The sequence below is a fragment of the Opisthocomus hoazin genome, chromosome 5 (assembly GCF_030867145.1).
Source record: "Opisthocomus hoazin isolate bOpiHoa1 chromosome 5, bOpiHoa1.hap1, whole genome shotgun sequence".
Taxonomy (NCBI): Eukaryota; Metazoa; Chordata; class Aves; order Opisthocomiformes; family Opisthocomidae; genus Opisthocomus; species Opisthocomus hoazin.
Window position 1 is genome coordinate 8,529,229 of NC_134418.1, and position 21,888 is coordinate 8,551,116.

General features: G+C 39.0%; 1 protein-coding gene across 3 annotated transcripts in view; it reads left to right on the plus strand.

Annotated features, from left to right (window-relative positions):
* The window catches only part of UVSSA (UV stimulated scaffold protein A), a 60,421-nt gene that overhangs the window by 7,173 nt on the left and 31,360 nt on the right, over positions 1 to 21,888 (plus strand). For all 3 annotated transcript variants that reach the window (XM_075420352.1, XM_075420353.1, XM_075420354.1), the window contains exons 5-7: positions 738 to 847; positions 1,476 to 1,604; positions 17,480 to 17,588. In XM_075420352.1, coding sequence (XP_075276467.1) covers positions 738 to 847; positions 1,476 to 1,604; positions 17,480 to 17,588 — 348 coding nt within the window. The remainder of the gene's footprint in view (positions 1 to 737; positions 848 to 1,475; positions 1,605 to 17,479; positions 17,589 to 21,888) is intronic.

Consider the following 21,888-nt stretch of genomic DNA (forward strand, 5'->3'; position numbering starts at 1 on the left):
TTCCTTGCTACTGACAACTTGCAAGAAGCAGTAAGTAGCTTTGCTAGGAAGTCTGAAGGATTATGGTTGTACCTTTTTTTAATATAACTTTGCTACTGTGAGTTACCTGTAGAAAAATTAGGACAGTTTGCATTTTGGAAGTCTAAGTGCAGTCTCTTACAAATCCTGTCCTAATAGAATTTCATGTGCAAACAGCCAGTAAGGCAGGTGTCTACCTCTGTGCTGACAGACCACGGAATTGAAAATGTATCCGTGGGACTTACGAATGACCGAAGGGTGAAGAGTACCATTTTTACCTGGATTGTGGCATACTTGGCTGCTTTGACAATGAAGTCCCTATTGCCAGTCGGGGAGGGATTATTTTACGCTGAATATGCAGTAACTGGTACAATAAGGCCCAGTTTATTTGAAGTTAGGACAAGGTGTAATGTAAATAGTAAGACTGCACTTGTCTGTGGTTTATTTGGCAGTTCCTTAGTAGTGATGGCTTAACAACTCTTTCTGTCATCACTGGACTGAAAGCTTTTCGTCTTTTCCTCTGATTTCTTGGAATGTGTGGATAATGGTGGAATAATTAGTACTGAACAGAGAAACGTTCTCATGTTTGTAACTTTCCCTGAAGTGATCAGATATTTCAGAAAGGTTCACATCTACTTCTGCTTACCTTCTTTAGCTCCTGTAGTGAAGATGCTATAAACATGGTGCACTAACTCCTTTTTTTCCTCTGTTTTGAGCAGATATAAAAGTGCATGAGAATGAAGATAATACTGCCATAATAAACAATGTCATGGATGCTCACAGACTCCTCAAAAATAAGTTTTGGCCTTCTGTGCAGTCCTGGATTCAGGTGGGATAAAGAGACAATTTTTTTTTTTTTCATTTTACTTAGAAAAAGATGGAGGAGCAAGGACTGGGGTACAGTAAATCTGGAGGGGGAGTGAGCAAAAACGAGATTAATCTTGAAGAAACATTAGTGCAAATAGAAAAGATTTCTAGTTCGGTAGGGGTGGACAAAGACTACAGGAGCTACGTAACTTGTTTGATGGCTCTCAGCATTAGGTATGCTAGCTACAGTCATACTCTTTTTTCCTTTTTTTAAGATATAGTAAAATGGGGCTTTTTTGCAAAGGGTTAAATTAAAACACGGCTTGCTTTTGTCAGACTTGTCTGTGTCAGCAAAACAGTAGGTCCTTTTTGTCGATCGCTATTCCTGCTCAGGAGCCTCGTGCATGGAATTTGGCCCACAGAAGGACACTCTCCCGAGGTGTTCATACCAGCTGTTCATTCTTTTTGTTTTCAATAGTTGCTATTAGCTTTTATATTCCAGATCAGAAAAGAAGTGGCTTCACTAATTGTTACTTGTAAAATAAAGGAATTTGTGACAATGTTTCATTAATTATGAAGGAAAACTGAAAATGTTTTTTGGCTCAAGTATCTAGAAAAAAGGATAAGAATGTTGATTTCTTGCTTTGCAGTTATTTACCAGAGCAGGAATAAATGATGATCGGCTAAGATGTGCCATTGATCTCAAGAATAAATTGGAGACTGCTATGAAGAAATACAAGGAAATGAACATTTCCTTTAAAGAGAGAAGAAGAAAAGTGGTGAGTCTCTTAAAATTGTGTATTACTGGAGAGGACCATTAATAATGCTTAGCTTGTATACAGAAAATGCACTTTCTCTTAAGCCTTAACATGGCAAACTTTTCAGCCCAAGTTTTATTGATACACGGATTCAGCTGGTTGTAGTTTCACTTGAGGAAGTTGCACCAAACGCCTGTGTAGTATGCCAGGAGCCTGGTTATTAGACCAAACCATCAAAAGCAGCACTGTTGTTGTTTAGGATAGGGAAGTGGTTAAGTTCAGGTTTTATTTACCCTTAGTTTCTTCATGTGTAATGCTGTTATGTCCTCTGCTCTTTTCCTGCATACTTCTCAGTAAACACTGTATAACTCATGTTCTTTTACAACTGTGCTGTTGTCCCATGATTCAGGAAAGTAGCGTCTCTGTTTCGGAGCATTTACTCTCTCTAGTGAGCGTATAATGTGACTGAGGATAACTTAAAGGAATTAGTTGTTATATAAAGCTTAAAAGCGTCAAAATATTTCACAAAGACTAGCTGCCTATGACAGTTTTTGTGAAATAGGTAAAACTTGTGAATAAGTGGAGGCTGAAAGATCAAATACTTCACTCAGATCCAAGAAGGAGTCTGTAGCTTCTTTATGTAGCTAAAAAGCAGAGCTGTGTAATACTGATTTCTGTTCATTGCGATCAAACAGAATTACTGTATAGCTTGGCATGAAAATAAGTGTTTTGGGTCAGGGTGCAGAGTAAAAACTGATTTATGACTGGACTGTAAGAATTTGACTGGACGTTATACCTTGGACGAAATTGTGGTGGCCTCGTTTAGCCATGACTGACTGCTGTAGATTTTGCTTTCATTGTGCAAATGAAGCCTTATCAAGATTGATCTGGTTCATCACCTGAATACCTACTGATGTACCACACCAGTCAAAAATGCCAACTCTGAATGAAAACTATTGAAAGACTATCTTGTCAGAGGTTTTTTTTTTCCTCCAGTGAAATATGTGTGCTACCTTTATGCAACCAGCTATGAAGGAATCCAGACATCTGCTGTCATTCCTGCCATTTGCTTGACAGGACTTCATTTGCTGCACCTCTGCATGGAATATTGGTTGCTATATTTCTTGCAAGATATAAAGGACATTCAAGCCTTGATTTTCATGTGTGTGTGTGCATGCGTGTGTGTGTGTGTGTGTGTGTTTGAAGTGGTATTGTTACCACTTCTGGAGATTGATCAATGCTATCTATATAAGGTTTGAAAGCTAATAAATTCCATCATTAGAAGGAAGAAAGAAAAAGGAAAATGCATAGCAGTGCTCACAAAGAATACATTCAAAGTGAAGCGATGCAGACTGAGTATTAACTTCAGCATTGAAAATAATATATAATTATTCCTGGGATTTTTCTTCAGTGGAAAATAACCAAATTTAAAGTAACTCAGCACTAACACGAAATTTCTAACCTGAACGTAGAGAGCTTTGTACTGCAGAAGGAAACTGTATAAATTATCTTTTATTCGCATGTCAAATGACTATTGAAACATCAAAACACAGTAAAATGAGTCTGATAGAACAAAGTAAACAGCATCTCTTAGACCATGATTATTAAATCTCCCTCTGTCAGATATTTACCTGTCAGCATGTGGAACACTGCATGCAGCTGCTCTTTAATCTAGCATTGCTGCTTGTGTTGTGTTGTTGCTTTTGTCTGTACATGCTTGTGTCATTGGAGCTGCAGTTCTTGCCATGCCAAAGTTTTGCTGTCTTCTGTATTTTTAGAGCTGAGAGAAGAAGTGCTGATAGTCTGTCCTTCGGAGCACTGGCTCACAGCCGTCCTGTCCTGACAGAGCTCGGTGCATTAGGGCTGTTCCGTGTTAGCACAGGAGTCAGTGAGTGCTGTTACGCGTTCGTGTGTGGAGATGAGCGCAGCTAGGAACGAAGGGGTGCAGCTAGTAAGCAGAGAGAGAATGCAAATAAAGTGTCGGAGTGCAGAGGGTCCCATGTAAGTTGTCTGGTTTGTAGTTGATCTGTGACATCTCTATGTTGGTTTAGGATAGCGGTTTTCCTGGAAACTAGTGACTGCAGTCAGAGGTGCGTATGTTGTTAGCTGGAGAATGTGGAGGTGAATTGTTTGTGTGCTGGCTCATTTCGAGTGTAATTACAATCCTGCACCACAGGCAAGCATTACCTTCAGGGAGAAAGTGGTTTTATTTTGTCAGCAAATGTAGAACAGAATGATAGGGACTTGGAAACTTGGCTGGGGACTTGGACTTTCTCCTCAGACTTTCTGTTTTTTCTTTGTGCTCATTCTCCATGCTTCTGTGGTCTCTCATTTCCCCTCTTTTAATCTGTTCTGTGCTTTGTTTCTGTTCTGTCTGAGGATGAGGGACTAGACGTTTTACCCATTCTCAGATTGAGATCATGAATGTTGATAAAAGGAAGGGCTTAGCGAGAGGCAGTGAAACTGGAGATTTGTTACTGTGAATTCTACTACACCTCTCAATCCCACAGAGGTTTAAATTGACACTTAGAAGAGGGGGGGAAGGTCCTGGAGGCCCCTGCTGCTGCCCTGTGTCATTGGTACTCTTGTTTAGCTGAGCAGTTATATCTGCGCATGGCTGAGGTGCAAGTAAGGCGTATATATTTGGAGTAATTCTTGATGCTATGGTTCAGTATGAATACACCAGCAACGTAGCTGGGTGTAAATTACACTGAGAGGAAGACGGTGGTGGTTACCTGGCCCGCCCTCACAGAAGAATTGTTTGGTTGGTGCAGGAAGGTGTCTGCTTTTGGCCATCCTCACTACCACCTCTGTGCTTTTCATTGTTTCTGACTTCATTTTCCAGATTAAGGAGCACTAATCTGCAAGGCAGCAACCTTAGGCAATCAGAGCACATTAGAACACTAGAACAAATTCTCTTCTCTGAAGTTTTTCTTGCCTTTACTGAAAAATGTAAAAGCCCCACTGCTTTGCAAACTACAGAACTTTCTGTAGGCTTGCTGAACTCCTCTCATACAAAGTCACAAAGGAAAGCACAGAACTTTATACAGTGAAACACTTCGACTTGAAATGGTTTATAGTAACATGAGGTATGACCACCTCTTTCTTTTCTCCTCCGTGACGGTGAAGACCTCAAACCATCAGAAAGCCTGAATTATGATGAGGGCCATCATTTTTATGTAACACTTAAGCCCTGCAACCGTAGGTTGTGGCACTGTTCTGCTCTTACCTCTCAGGAGCTGTGAGAGGAGGGAGAAAAAAAACCAACAAAGGTTATCCTTTCACTGTCGAAAAACAAATCCCTTGCAGCAATTTCGTAAAAGTTAATACATCGCAGCTGCCCAGACTGTACATTCTTTCTTCACATTGCTGTGCCCCCAGCAGATCAGAATTCATCAAGCTATTTCTTCCTGACCTGTTATTTTTTTAAGGATGTGGAGATGGACAAAAAATGATGGTCTTGCTGTGTTGGTCGAAGGCAAAGGAGTTTTTGTGTGCTTGGACAAGTTTGCTGTAGTTAGATTATTGTTTGGGGTGTGAATAGGGTGTCGGTTCCTGATAGGAAATATATTTTAAGAGTATAAACAATAGTTCTAGCTGAATCTAGGGCAAGAGGGCAGAAGGTGTAAAAGAGCTTTTATTTCCCGATGCCTGGATGCTCGGACCCGGCGCTTGCTCTCTCCGAGTGCCGGCTCGGCAGAATGTCAGTGCCCAGTAGAGGGAGTGCACGCTGCGTGCTGGGCAGCCTGGTCTGCACCGCCTGCGTCCGAAGCCTGCCAGCATTTCGGGCTGTGCGTCCAGGTAAACTTCCTACAACAGCAACACACCGGAGACACTTAGAGTTAATTCTTGACACTATTTAGGGGATTTATTATAGAAGTACAATTGTAGTTATTGGCTGAGACTGGTGTTTAGATAGAAATTCCTGTTTCCAGAGGTTTAATTCTTTTGTAGGAATCATTTACTTGTGGCTAAAATGTTCTTTGAAAATATTTTTTGCTGATTAGACATAGTTTCGTTTGTTATTGTCTTACTCCTTTTCTTAACTTATTAGATTTTTTTTTTCTTGTCTGGTTTGCAGCTGATCAGATGCAAATGATCTTGCTGTTTTAAAAGTTGTGAGAGGACAAGTGTGTTCTGTATTTTAAATCATGCACACTACCATTCATTTACATCACTTCCATAAAGGATTATCCATTAGGATAATACTTGAAGTCTCTCATTGTTAATAGAAGTGTAGTTCATTAGCTGTATTTTGTACACTGAGAATATATGTATCTCTTATGTAATTGCCTTTGGGAAGCCATAAATGGTTTACTACTCAGGCTGGCTAAAACTTGGACAGATAGAAGTTAGTAGGCAGTGTGATGTGAGAAACATCCTGCTCATTTGTCTGTCAGCAGAGTGATCCTTTAACAGGCCTATTACACCTTAAATTTTTAATTTCAAGTTATATTAACAGCCAGGGATGTATAGTTTTTCACTTAATGTCTTCACTACTTTTTGTTTCACCTTTTCTTATCATCTGTCAAATCTAAGCATGCACTTGGATCTTGATTTATTCGTGTACCTAATTTTATCCATGTGAAACATCTGGTTGAATTCAATAATGCCATTAATAATTAGATTTGGAGAAGGCTGTCCTTGTGTTGTCCATAACCTGATCTGATCCTGAAACCTTCCTGCAATACAAGTCACATTTTTTCCTGAAAGAATAATGTCATAAAATTGTTACAAATTATATTTACAAGTTAAATATTTGCTGGTCATAATTTAGTCTTAAAATGTTTTAATACATAAAAAGATTAAAATTTTAACATGTAATAAATTAACCCAAGAGCTCTACCAGTTACTTGGCTGCAAGACTATTGCTGACTTTTTTTTTTTCCATATCTTCAACTATAGCTTGGCATTTTATCAATGCTAATGAGTTATTTCTACTAACGATTTAGGAGCATTATAACCAACCGTTTTATAAGTCTGTATTTTACTTAAGTTAGTGCCTGGTGTAAAAAAAAATTCACACTTGAATTTTAGATCAAAAGCAATGGCTATATTTTCTCTTTCTACTTTTTTCTGTAGCCACAGAGGATCCAGTCCAGCTGACTGCTTTCTGTAACATCTTCTACTCACATTCTCCCTTTTTCCTCCGCTCTTCATTTTAGAGAAGTTGTTTCTGGGGGGTAACTAGTTGTCCTTAGTGATCCCTCACCATGACTGAACCCACATCTGCTAAAACATACTCAGACCAAGGAGCAAGAGATGACTTTGTAAAAGAAGTCTTTTCCCCAGGTGATGCTTTTAAATTGCACACAAACAAAAACCCTAACTCTTAACAAAGCTGGCCTTTGAAAACCAGAAACATTTAATATTGAGATTTGAATAGTAACTTGATGTTGATTGTTAGTATGTTTTCTAAAATTTAAGAGAAATGTAGGAATGTTGTAGAACTAAATCAGCATTACACCTAAAATGTCCTTTATCAGATCGTATACATCATTAGCATATAATGTGTTCAGAGTAAATAAAGTTTAATAATGTTTCTGTGGTCAAAGTAGTAGTGCAGGCAATATTTAAATTTTTTTTTGGTCTATCTAGTATTTGTCAAAAAAACAGGTCAGCTAGAACTCTAAAAGTAAACACGAAATATTTAATAAGTCATACAGATGCTTATGCTTCCTCTTCCTTCCCCCACCCATTTTGACTGTCATATGATAATTATTTCTATATGTGAAATGTCTCTCTTGTAATCACTTTTCAGCTAATAGAGCTTTTCAGTTTTGTTAAGTTGTATTAGGATGTAGGACTGATCTAAAACAAAACACTAATTTTATAAATTAACCCTCAAAACAGTACTCTCTTGTTAAAGTGTCTAATGAGCTAGTGTGATGGTTAAGGTTCTTTTTTCTTTTCTTTTCTAGAGCTGTGGTATATTTTATGCTCTGCATTGGCTATGCAGCCTGTCACTGTTACAGAGTTATTAAAAATATTTTGTTATGCATATCTAGCTGTGAATTCCTAGTTGTCACTGTGATGACCTCTGATCCCTATCTGATTTGTAGGTCGCACAATGCAATTTGGAGCTTTTCTAATAGAGTGTAAAATAAAGTAGGATGTCTCTATCAGCAGGTTAACCCTTATGTTAAGTATTTAAGTTTTTCAGGCCGAAGGGTCATCTGCCTTGATTCATCTATGAATACTGAGCAGTGTGTGCTCTGTACGTAGTAGATATAAATTTGCTTCCTGCTTTTTATCCATCCTACCTTGCAAGGGGAAACAGTATATTGAAGTGAACTGAATGTATTTATGAGGTTCATAAAGGTACATCGCTAAATGTGTATCTAAAAAATGGAAAAGGAAGCAAGGTTTCAGGCTTGGAACACATACTAAAGCATTTAAATTTAGTTGATGCAGTAATATTAGACTAAATATATTCACATCTGAAGATATCTTTGTGCCTAAAATCCACCGTCAGGAATATACGTAAGGTTGTGTGTGTCTTGCATAGAAAATTAGGTTTATTTGAGATGTATATTTAGCTGTTAAAAATACAGCATCTGAAATAATTTTAACAAATGTGCAGTTTGGATTCATTCATAAATGTGATCATTGAAGAAAGCTGCAGTTTAGCTACTGATTTTACAGTGTGCGTGCGTGCAGACTATGTCATGAGACAGGGCATATATGCATTGGTGATGGATAGAAAGGTGTAGTAGCTTGAGTTTGATCTGGTCGAAGCGATAGGTGGTAATCCATCAAATGCAATAGGAGTTTTTTTGCATGAATGAGTGCTAATGGGAATCTTGTTATATCGCATTTCAGATGAAAATCACATTTCTTAAAATTTCATAAAGAAGATGACTGGTAGTAAGATTTTTTCCCTGCAGCTCTAAAACTTAGCTTCTGTCATGTATAGGCCTCTGAATCCTAAAGGAATTAAATAATTCAAAATGCTGCCTAAAATATTTCAGTGTGTCATAGGAATGCTGTTCGTCTCATAAATAACTTGGACTAGCTGGAAAGCGCTGGAAGACCTAAAGACTGCTCTGTGGAGGGGAAAAGAAAGAGGTATTCGCAGTCCTGGACCTCACTACAGCCTTAAACAATGGCTTTGAACAGTTTCATTTGGGCTGGTGTGCAGGGAGCAGTGTGTGGAGGAGAAGGATTAGTCCAGAGAGAAGGGAGGGGTGGTTGGAGCATAGTGGCTCTTCAGGGTAACACTTGTAGCCTTGACAGTGGCTGTACAGCAGCTGCTTTCTTCTTTAACAATAAAAATGAGGGGTTTCTTCCTGCTTTTAGGGACGGAAAATATCTCGGGAGCTCTGCTCTGGGTACGTTCCTGTCTGAGCACAGGCTCTAAATGTGACTTCACATCACTTGGCTTGTAGCTTTGCTGGCTTCATCGCACCTCAGTCTTTGAAGCTGCAAACCTTTCATTTTATGTTAAGATGAATGAAAAACTGAGTAGGTACTTTGCAGAGTTTCCTTACGGTTATCCATGAGTTAAGAAGGCACCAGATTTGGTTTTTCTTATGTTAAAATTACTTAATCCATTCTACAATTCCTGTAACCTTGAAAATTATATTCTACCAGATATTTTAGTGATGTAGTTACCAAAGCTACTTGCTAGCAGGTGGTTGTTTTGTACAGGTTGCTGTTGTACTACTTGTGGGAGCTGAACAGGGAAGCAGTTTGTTTATATTGGTGGTGATTTTATGCTTGGCTTTAAGATGGTCTAAACACAAGCAGCAATCAAAAGGGGATAGTCTTGTCTCTGTTTCCTCCCCTGATGATTCCCAGTGCCTCCCTTGCACCAGCGATAGAGCTCCTGTTGCAGCAGGGACCTGAGCTGACTGGAACTGAACCTAGAGAAGAAGATTTCTGTAGCAGCATTAGGCTCAGATAGTGATACTGTCCCTTTCAATGTCTGGATAAACTCGGCTAATGCAGATCTGGTTATGAAGGTCAGCCTTTACTTAATCAGAGGACTCAAATTGATGGAGTGATATATGATTAGCTCACCTCCCAGTGTGAATGAAAAACTGTATGAAAAACCATACCAGATACTACTGTTAAAATATATATATATTTTTTTTTTACTGTGTAATAAGGTGTAGTGCTGGAACTATGTATTGTAACTTCATGGGAGAAGTACATTCCTGTACTTCTAAAAGTAAAAGGTAACCTTTTATTTTTGTATAAATATTACACAGACATGTAAGGGACTAGCACATGCTACAGTCACTTTTTTTAGTGATACAAATTAAATATAGGTATCAAATGTAGGTAGTCAGCATAAATTTTGTAGAGTCTTTATGTTGGGGAACTTTGCTAGCACTGTTAATGACAGGTAGCAGACTTCTGTTTTAGCTCTCTGGATGCGTAGAAAGGAAAGGTGGTGTTAGACTTGGAGATCTGCAGTAGTTTTAAGTAAAACTGTTACACCTCCCCTGAATGTGGTATTCGTTTTATGAAAAATTTGGATTATGCAAGAGAACTTTGCTCTCCAAATATTCTTTAAGGCTTAAGAACATTCATGCAACCAAGTACTGTTGATTTTGGTGGATGGTAGGAGCCCAAGTAGTGAGATCTGAGGATACATCTCGAGTGGTTACTGCGAAAGAAGTGCTAAACTTGCTTTACAATATTTTCCAGAGATAATAGTTTTGTTAAATGCACTGGTTTTCCAGACTCCCTTTGTTTGAAGTATGAAACTGTAAATGCACATGCTAGTCTACTGGGTGTATTGAACATACTAATTTCTTCATCTGAACAGTGATTCATAAAGATCCAAATTTTTTTTTTTGTTTTTTTGAGTAAATTTTTGCTGCTGCTTATTAAAATCCTTCCTAAGCTTATCTGAGACCTCGACCCTGCTAGGGTCCAGCGATGCAGTAGCTGATAACACAGAGTGATAGAGATCTTGTGCAATGTGCCTCACCACTGTTGACCTTCCAATGTACATGTCCAAGCTCTGTTTATCACTGGGTGGAATGGAGAGGGCTTTGGCATAGGTCTTGAGTAAATCTCAAGCTTGCACCTCCAGGACTGCGACAATACTCACAGACTCTGGCTCTCGTGCATTGCTTTAAAGAAAAACTGCTTCATTGGGTTGTTTACATTGCTAAAGCAATTTGGAGCAAGGTACGCTGGTTCTCCAGCGTTGCACTTGGGCGAACTGTTGGGCTGAAACCCTTTAAACAGTTTTACTAATTTCTGGAAATGATGAAACAGTGTGAAAAGTGCATTCCTAAGTAAAAGTCTGGCTGGCCAAGTAGCCCATGTGCTGTTGAGCAACTACAAATAGAATAAACGGTGATACTTTTACTGGTGAACATAAAATGTGGTTTGCCTGGACCACGTATCTAATTTGCAGGCACCTAGGTTTGAATTTATGCTCAAATCACAGAGTAAGGGGGGAGGGAGTGTGTGTGGGAGGTCCCTATAAATATAGCTGGTTTAGTAGTTTATGTTTTCCTTGGGTTGCACACAGGAAAACTCGAGCACAGTTCTGAAATCTGTCAAAATGCCAGCAGTTATTTCCTCTTTCTCCAGTGTTGGAAAAATATAAAAGAATGAAAAAGGAGGAACTCATAAAAGTCCTTAGATGCAAGTTACACTGTTTGACTCTTCAGTTTCTATTACTGGCACTGAAGAAATTATTTTTACCAAGTCACTGTCTGCTTACATAGAATATCCCCAAATTTCATTTAAGATAACTGAAGCATGTTTTGTGTCACAGTCAAATAAAAAATGTATTTGCTTAACGTTGCCCCTTTAACTAGGTTCTGTGGTGATAAATATTCTGGTTCCCTAACCAAAATCTTCTGCCTCTAGAAAAATATTTAGTTGGCTTTGAGTAGATGCACATGAGATATTGGCATGGAGGAATAATTTGCAAGATCTTCCAGTGAGGGTATTAGCATATAAATAGCAGATGCAATGACAACCATCACAGCTGAGTACATTTAATTTTTAGTTTATAAGATAGAATGGGTTTTTAAATGCATAGCCATCAAGCCTGCTGAAAGACAAATGAAGTTTAGAGTTCACTTGTCTGAGGATGCCTTACATCATTTTTTTTTTAAAAGGGAAACAGACACGCATAAAACTGAACAAAAGTGATTTCTTGGGTGAAAAGTAATTGAGATTGCAAACCAAGTTAATTAGACCATGCAATATTTATTTAATGGTCCCAGCTGTAGTTCGCCAGTGGTGTTTTAGTAAGTAGATATGACTTCTTCATGTGCTGTCTTTTTCCCTTCCTTCCTTTCTCTAAAACAATCAGTAAACGCTGTACATCTTGTCCTATAAACTGATTGCATTGTGTATTTCAGTCATTTTATTGCTTGCTTTAATTATGATTGCAGAGGCTCAGGTTTTTAAATCCTTTTACAGAATGTAGCAATCAATTTGTATAAAACTGGGAAAAGAACCAAAGGCTTTTCCTTGCATCTTCCCAAGTGGTGGGTGGAGGGTGTTTTGCGTGTATGGCTGGCTGGGATGGATGAGCAAGGTGTTTAACTGGAGCTGTGCTTGCACTGAGCTACACTAGCAGCTGGAGGCCCTTGGAGTGTTGACTCCAAAGTAAAAGACATGATTGCATTTCTGCTGGCATCCAGTTTTTGTTTCCAGTATTTTTAATAAGATGGAAAGTAATAAGGAAACATCAGTTTCAGGGTTTTTTTTAATGAGTTAGAGAGCAAATGGTTTGATTGCATTTGTCTAGCTGGAAGAGTCAGCAATACAAAGAAGTTCAGCCCAAGAATCTGGAAATTGTCTTGCTAAATCTTACTTCCTCTCGCAGTGAGATAGCTAGTCAGGAATACTACCACATTAAAAACAAACGCAAAAAACCCAAACTCACTCAGGAAAAAAAAAAAAAAAAACCCCAAAACCCTAGCAATGTAGTTTTGCAACACCATGATTCATTTAGATATAATAGAGCAGATTAACACTGAACAGAAAAACTTCCCTTCTCCGTGCAACTTGAGGAGCAGTGATGGTGCAAGTGGCCTCTGGTGTCTGGGAATCTGTCTGGTCTCTCTTCGGATGGCCCAGCCTCTAGAGCCGGAGGGAAGGAAGTTCACCCTTCGTCTCTGGTAAGACGGCAAACTGTTAGCGACTTTGCTCCTGTCGCCTGATAATTAGAACGGATCTGAAAATGGGACCTCTTTTCTTATAGTCTTTGGGTTATTGAAAATCAATCAGTTGCATGACTACGTATCTTAGAGGTATTTCATTCTGTACGCCACCAGAAAAGCTTTACGTTGTAGTATTTGTCACTTGAGCTTATGCTTCCCTTCAGATATGGCACACTAGAAATGGCATTTTGCTTGTTTTTATCATAGTCTCGTTTTTCTTGTTTGCAAATAGCTAACCACTCATTCGTAAAGGATTATAATTTACTAATTCTGCCAGTCCAAATGTTGTCTTAAAGATTTATTTCTTCTGATTTAATCATGGATTGTTGACTTTTATTTTTCTAATTGACTTTAAAAGTTTACCCATAGTGGAAATGTAGATACATGGGTGGCTGAACTTTCGTACTGAGCCTGTAGAGCTTGCTTTGGAGCTTTCTTCGTGTTTGAAAAGTGGAATTAAAAAAACAAAGATACTTTTCTGACTAACAATGTTGCCCATGAGCTCTTCTTCGTTCCGTAGAAAGGGAATGGAACAAAACAGCATAAATGGGATGGTTCTGATGAAGTACCGCCAGAATGAAGTAAAATGAGATATAATTACCCATTACTACTCTACAACTTATTGAATTTCCACCAGTGATGACTTATTTATCTTTTTACTTTAAAAGATTAATCTTGTTAAGGATTATATCAAAATAAAGACTTTATGTCTGTTTGAAAGGAAAAAGGGACTTAATTCCTCATAGTTAGCTAAGCAGTTAATTTTTTTCACAGGAAATCTAAATTTAATAGAAGATCCCAGGGAAATTCAAGGGTGTGAACAATAAGCATAATATTTTATGAAAATGATGCCCATATTTAAAATCTGGCATTATATGTTATGCATTGTAGCACCAAGTCCACATCTACCTTTTAGAAAATTAAAACACATAAATTCTGTTTAGTGTTTGATATGCGCTGCACTAGCTGAAAGCCATAATGCCCCTAAAACCTTGGGTTGCTTTTCACCTTTCATAAATTCCTGGGTAGATTCTATACAAAAAATAATTTTCAGCTCCGTGGCTCATTGTTATTCAAACTTGATTGATCGTCGTCATTTACTCAGTGAGGAAGTTAAGTGCTCCTGTCATTTCCGAAGAGTATAATTGGGACGTTTCACAGGTCAGCGGTGGTGACAGGTTTCCCTTTTGATTAGTGTTAGACTGATAACAAAAATTACAGTTTCCTATGATTAATGTTTTCTATAGTACTTGAATGCACAGTTCATGGATTGTACCTAAACAAAGTGAATTTGCATCTGATTATGCCTTTTCTCCGTCAGGCTTTTCACGTGCTTTAAAGTTTTAGACCATGCAGGTAATACAGCAAAGTTGTTCCTAATGCAGTTTTCAAGTTGAGGATTAGTGAAGACCACTGAATTTTAGTGTGTTAATGTACAGGGAGCTATGTGCCTCTAACGGCATGTGAACAAATAAGGAGAAACTTCAATTAAAGGTAGTATTCTTCTGAATTCTTTCTAGTCCTCTCAGGTATGCCATGCACGTGAGTATTTGTATTATACCCACTGGTATTTTAGGTATAATCTGGCGATTTAAGTTACATGATCAGTCTGAACTGAGTTTTCTTTCTTTTCCTAGTTTGACAGTATTTCCCAGTTCCTCAAACCTGTTGCTGTTTATTTGTTTACAGACTACTTCTGAGAAATAACTATGGAAATACATTGAATTTTTTTCCCCCTGTTTTATGAGGTCAAAGTTAGTCAGCTTTTACGTTATGGCACAAACTTGTAGACTAAGATCATCCATGGCGAGTTTTAGCTTGGTAAAGACGTCTTGAATACCTATATGAGAAATGGAAAATGAGTGTAGAAAGTACAATGTTGCCCTGCTTCAAGCTGGAGAAGTAAGAGTGGGTGTTATTTCCCAGCTTAATTAAATTGCCCCTAACAGATAAAAAAGGTATGACACCACCAGCAGAATTTTGAAACCAAAACACAAACAAATTTTCTTCAATCTCTGGCCGTCTTCCGTTCTGCAGAGTACAAAACCTGATGAAGTTTTTCTTCCTAAAGGCCATCAGTAAGGTCTGCTAAAAGTTGCAGTTTGACACAGATGTGCTGCTTTTATGTCCAGTGCCTTGGCTCATTTGTGATTAGTGACAGAATATGTGGCCCTTTCATAGAATAATTAAGATTGGGAAAGACCTCTAAAATCATCAAGTCCAGCTGTCAACCCAACACCACCATGCCTGCTAAACCATGTCCTGAAGTGCGACATCTACGCGTTTTTTGAACACCTCCAGGGATGGGGACTCCACCATTGCCCTGGGCAGCCTGCTCCACTGCTTCACAACTCTTCCAGTAAAGAAATTCTTCCTAATAACCAATCTAAACCTCCCCTGGCACAGTTTCAGGCCATTCTGTCTCATCCTATTGCTAGTCACTTGGGAGAAGAGACCAACACTCGCTTCACTACACCCTCCTTTCAGGTAGTTGTAGAGCGCGGTAAGGCCTCCCCTCAGCCTCCTCTTCTCCAGACTAGACAATCCCAGTTCCCTCAGCCGCTCCTGGCAAGACTTGTTCTCCAGACCTTTCACCAGCCTCATTGCCCTTCTCTGGACACGCTCCAGCAACTCAATGTTCCTCTTGTAGTGAGGGGCCCAAAACTGAACACAGTACTCCAGGTGTGGCCTCACCAATACTGAGTACAGAGGCACAATCGCTTCCCACAATCACTTCATTGCACTCGAACTCTGTTTTGGGCTCTGCTGCGGAGGTCAGGTTCAGTGTGCTTCTGTCTTGGCCGTGCCAGGTAGGCCCTGAAATGCTTCTTTCTTTTAGGTGAGGAAATATGATTGCAGTGGGAAACCAAAAGTGAACTAGGGTGCCAGGTCCTCCAGCATAGCCTGAAGGTTGGCAGCTATCAAGGCAGTGAGCATTGGGCTGAAGCGACTACATTGTGGCTGGTACCTGTCTTTGGCAGCAGGGTACTTCCAAACATAATTATGCTGGGACCTGATTTTAAAATGAAGACTAATTAGGTGTTCTCTGGTAAGAATGCAGTAGTAAATCCGCTCTGTTCTTCAGGACAGTAATTTTTTTTTTTCTTTTACTGGAACTGGAGCTTTCTTTGATGAAAGTCATTTTTTAAGCAAGGGGAAGAATTCTATTTCTAACTTGCACCTTCCATTCGTTATATGTTAAAGTGTATCAATATGTGTATTAATATCAATTAATGATCTGTATTAGAAATTAGTTCAGCTCACAAGTAATACTGACAAAAAAGAAATGCTAATTTTTAAATTATTATTATTTATTTTAAATTTTTAACTACGTTCAATAAACCAAGACAGGTTTCTAGGTTTGTTGGCTTGAGAGTATATGTGTGATTTAAAGGAACTCAGCTGTGCAGCTGTGACACACGATTAGAGTAGTGAATGAAATTGGGAAAATTCTGCTGCAGGCAAAACCTTCGGTATCCTCCAGTGCTTGTAACAATGAGTGGTTGATATGAATATCGCCCTAAGTCAGGTGCAATAAGAGAAGTAAAGAATGTGGCTGAAAATAGTAAAAACAATACCATTCCTTATCTTCTGCTGTGGCTTGCTGTAGTGAAGTTGAAAAAAGTGATAGCCTGTAGTAAGGTTGGTTTTACTGGATACTCTTATTATTTCCTAGACTGGTAAAAGTGCATGGCAAACATAGAATAATGTGCTAATTATGTTGTTTTTAAGAATTAGGTGACTCCCAAAGCAGGCAAAGGAAAGAAAGCGTAAAACCTCCATCATCGCTGCCTTTTTAGGGTAGTTGGCATTTGCTGTTTTAAAGTTCTGATATTACAGGCCGTGTCTGAGGTGGCACAGATTCTTTTAGCTTATGTGTAGTGTAGAAGAAACTTATTTTCAGGTATGGAACAAACTTAGAAAAAAAAGTGTAGAGTCTTGCTGGCGCATATACAGTAGTGGGTAGCTGAAATGATGTATAGGAAGCCACTTAGATGAATTAATTACCCTGGTTAGTTGATAGGAACTCCATTTTTATTTTTCAACTATTCATAGATCTTCAACTTCAGACTGCAATACAGATTAAGTACATTTTAAAAATCCCATTTTGTTGGTCTTAACCATAGTAATGTGTGCAGTCTAATGGTGTGAATGGTTAGGATGTACTGAATTAGTTAAGAAAAGAATGTATCAAATTATTTTTAGCGCTGTTGTGAAGAAATTCAGTGAAACACTATAATATACTGATATTCTTACTTTGGTCAGTATTAGCTTGCCAGGCCATCAGCTTCCCCTCCTGTTTGCCTGCTCTGGTTTTGAGCTCTTAAACAATTTGTGATACTATTCAGCATGCCACAGACTACTTGGGTACAGCTAAAGGAGTAAAATCAACCAAAGGAGAAGAGATAATGATATAATTTGGTCATTAGGCCAGAATTTTGATGTTATTTTAAGATTTTTTTTGGTCTTATTTTATAGGTTCACACTTTCTCAGACTTCACCAACTGCATGTGTTCTAGTGGATAAAAGGGGCTTTAAAGAAGCCCTTAGGATAGAGTATGGCTTTAGAGATAAAATGTTAAGCAAAGGCCTAATCTTAGATAAAGATTAAATGCATAATTAGGGAAATACTTTTGACATAGAGAAGTCTCAGTAGGGCTATGAAGATATCTGTGAAATGTTTTCAATGTGAAGGGAAATGAAAAGCAATCTTCACATTAAAAAAAAAAAACAACAAAAATATCTCTGTAGATGAAAGCCTCGGATGACGATGACGACGAGGATGAAGACGAATTTGTGGAGGTCCCTGAGAAGGAAGGTTATGAGCCCCACATTCCAGACCACCTGCGTGAGGAATATGGTGAGTTTGCCCAGCTGTGACAAGCTTTATCCCTGCTTGTTACTGCTGCACTAAGGTAAATAAACAGCCATTCTGAAGTAATAAAGTGATCAGCGGTGTGGGTAATCTCGCACTGCTATGAGGAAGTCATTACATAGATACGGGAGCAGCGATTGGCTCTAGATAAATAAATACTTTCTAGGAGCAAGAGCAGCTGAGACGAGCAGTTTATTTCATTCCATCATATTCCACTGGAGTTTAGAGCCAGAAGCAGCACCGTGGATGCTTATAAGTGTGCTAAACACATACTTACTGGGAGTGAGGGGATTGCAAAGCTGTAAATGAGCCTGAATGTTGGAAATAGTGGTAACAGTCTGGTGAGCTGGGATAAGGTTTTGTCCTGTCGCCTGCATGAATAGCAGTTGGAGATGTACAGCCACCTCCTCACACAGGGTGGCCAACTTACAGATCGGAAAGAAGGCTTGTTGGGTTTTTGGGTTTGTTTTTTTTTTTTTTCGTTGAGTGTTGCTATCACAAGACATTAAAAGGAGCTCATCATTCAAGTGCAGAATTATAACCACTGAGCACATACCAGATGACAAAATACAATCTTGGTCTTGCCTTCTTTTAATGCATTCTAAAGATTTTTTTGTTGTTGTTATTTAAATAAATAAATACTTGCAATGTGTTTTTTGTGAAATTGAGAGGGGAGTTAGTGAAGAAAGTTTATCTCGAATAATTAAACTTAAGTGCATTACTCCTTGTTCTTTGTACATGTAGCTTATTAAGTATCTGCAGCTTTGTCTCTGTAATGTTGCGTATTTTAAAATTGAGAAAATTTCAGTACATTGTAGAGAAGGTAGCTGCCATCACACAGAGGTTAAAAACTTTGGACGCTGTAGTAAGTTTCTTGCTCCTGCATTTCTCCATGAGTATTTGTGTAAGACTGGTGCTGTGCTGTGCCTTTTTTCAATCCTGTTCATGCTTATTTTTAACTTATCTACAGTCTGCATCATAAAAGTCAGGCTGCAGCTATTACCTGTATGAGCCAAATATTTCTTCTTGCTGAAACAAGGCGGTGTGCCTGTGTAAATGGAAGATGGTGTGGCTCAAGTGACCTGTTTATTGTCTTCTGCTATCAAATTTGGCTACAGACAGCAAAAGATGATCAGTAATGATCACCTGTAGTGGTTGGGGCCAGCTCAAGGGTGTCTCCAGGTGTGAAGTCCTGCTAGTGCCTCAGTCCATCTGCCCCATCTCGACTTAACCTGCTGAGACACCCTGGGAAATGAGGACTGCACTGATTTTTTTTTTTGTTTTTTTTTTTTTTTTTTTCTCTATGTCTATGTTCCCTGCCTAAGGACTTGCAACAAGTCCAACTGGCTGGTTCCAGTTTGCTTGAAAGAGGTAGATGTCTCTGTCCCTCCATGCCTTCAAAAAAAATGTGGAAGTTAGCAACTGTACAGAGGACTGAGATTAGACTAGTGCCCGGGTGAGCAGGTAGCTGCAGTGGGGTTTGGCATGACTCTTGGCATGGGTGTGTTGCTTGGAACAGTCTGTAGGCGCTTGCTTTGTCCAGCCAAGGGTTGGGGAGGATGAAGTGGACCTGGGAGTAATGAGCCAGTGAAATGGGAAGTGGATGTGCATGTTAGATGAGAACACACAACAGTGATGAACAGATGTAGGATGCAAACTCAGGAACTGGGCAGTTTTTAAATTTTTTGTTCGTGGAAAAAAAGTTCTATTTTGATAAAATTATACCATTATATGTTGACCATCCCAAATACCTCAGTCTTGCAGTAAGTACTGAATAAATTCTAATTATTGCTAACAGTGGGACTTTCAAAAAAGGAATATAACAGAGGAGAGGGGTAGCAGTCTTCCAAACAGTTGTGAAAAGCTTCTTATGTATCCATGGCTAATGAAAGAGTCCAAAACCACTGGCAGTGATGGTAAATGAATGAGCAAATGAGGTTAGTTATTAACATAGCTGTAGTTCGTTCTTTTTTTTTTTTTTTTTCCCTCCTCCTTCCTTTGGCAGTATTTCTTGTGCCAAAACTGGTAATTTCATAATACTTCCAGGCACTGGAACTTGTTTTTTGTATCTTTAACAGGAGCCTAATGAATCCTAACATGTGAAAGTTCTGTTTATATTTGTCAGCTTCCGCAGGAGGTGAAATGTACTCTTCTCTTCCCTGTCTCCCTCTGTGTCTTTCTTCCCGTCTTCCTCATGGACACACATTTTTAAAAAAATAAAGCATCTTACCGCCCTTTGTATCATGTTAACACAATACTTCACTGCTATTTGAATTTCGCCTCATTTTCATGTAGAAGGTGTGAACGACATAAAGCTTTTTTCCTTGTGTTGTTACTTTTGCTGAACAAATCAGAAAAAGCGAACAGCTCCTCAGATTAACCTTTTACACTAAACAGGAAAACAAAGTTGTAAAACATGACTGTGGGAATGGATTGAAACATGACATTTAAATTATGGATTTAAGTCACTTTATTGCCTTTCACTTCTCTCAGTGAAAATAGATGTATCCTACCAACAAGGTAAATATCAAGGTGAGATGCTATAAATGATGATGCATATGTGTATTTGTGGTTATTCTGAGACCTGAAAAGTTTGTGAAAAATGAAAAGATATTTAGAGATGGGGAAGTTTTGTATGCATGAGCATATAGACATGTGTGGTTGTATTATCTGCGTATATATGTACATGATGATGACCTCAAAATTGATGAAGATATTTAACATGCAAGACGTACTGAGCATGGGTACAGTTTGGGTGGAGGGAGAATTAAACAAGTCAATCTGAATCTCCATGTATAAGATGAAATGTAAATTTGTTAAAAGAATTTAGGTGATTAGATAACTGAAGTGTGAAGATATAACCCATTAGGGGTGTCATGCCAAATTAGCATTACCAGACTTTTAATGACCTCCCATTTGTATAATCCTTATTTACACTTGCACCTGGTGTCTGCAACAGACAGGAGACTGTGTGGTACCACAGAGCCATTTTAAATTCATTGTGTTGCTGAAGAGGAGTATTGGGCTGAAAAAGAAACAGCGCTGTGACAGTAGTTTTCATAGGGTTGCTGTGGTTCTCAGCACTCTGCGCCGATGTTATTTACATCTGTTGAGGAGTAACTTGCCCTTAAAAATTGGGACATTACTCATTTAAAAGAAAGCTTTAGGAAGGTATAAAATCTTGTTTCCACTTGAGATTTCCCACATTCCAGACTTTGCTGGTGGGTTGTGAGTTGCATTGGCTTAAAGCCTTGAGGTGGATAAGGTAGGGGATGGAACTGTACAGCTTCTGATGTTGTTCTTGTGCCTGTACTCAGCTCTGGTGAGACCACACCTGGAGTACTGTGTTCAGTTTTGGGCTCCTCACTGTGAGAAGGACATTGAGGTGCTGGAGTGTGTCCAGAGAAGGCCAATGAGGCTGATGAGGGGTCTAGAGCACAAGTCTTACGAGGAGCAGCTGAGGGAACTGGGGCTGTTTAGTCTGGAGAAGAGGAGGCTGAGGGGAGACCTTACCACGCTCTACAACTACCTGAAAGGAGGGTGTAGTGAGGTGGGTGTTGGTCTCCTCTCCCAAGTAACAGGCAATAGGACGAGAGTAAATGGCCTCAGGTTGCTTTAGGGGAGGTTTAGATTGACTATTAGGAAAAGTTTCTGCACTGAAAGAGTTGTGAAGCATTGAAACAGGCTGCCCAGGGAAGTGGTGGAGTGGCTGTCCCTGGAGGCATTTAAAAAATGTATAGATGTGGAACTTAGGGACATGGTTTAGTGGTGGAATTGACAGTATTAGGTTAAAGGTTGTACTCGATCTTGAAGGTCTCCTCCAACCTGAACGGTTCTATGATGGACAGAATTTGGTGCTGATGCCAGGATAAGAGATTCCTTCCTGCCCGTGGTGGTCTTGGCATAGCTTGCAGCTGAACTCTGAACGGCGTGGGGAAGTGATCCGTTTTGAGACATGTGCTTTCCATGTAGAAATGGAATAATTGTTAGATCTAGTTCAAAGCACCCACCTCTAGCAACTGTTGTTTACTGATGGGTTTTCTCAATTCATAATTCTTGTCTGTGTGTCAGTGCATGCATTCATAAGCTTATTTATGCAATGCTGCTTTGAGGTACAGGGAAGCACTATTGCCATGTTACAAGCAGTGACACAAGGAAGCCTTCTGACTTGGGAATATTAGCATGGCAGCGGTCTACTGGTTATCAAGTTTCATCCTTATCCAAAGTTACATGAGAAACAACTGTACAGTCAAGAACACAAACCATTATTTCAAATCCTCTTAAT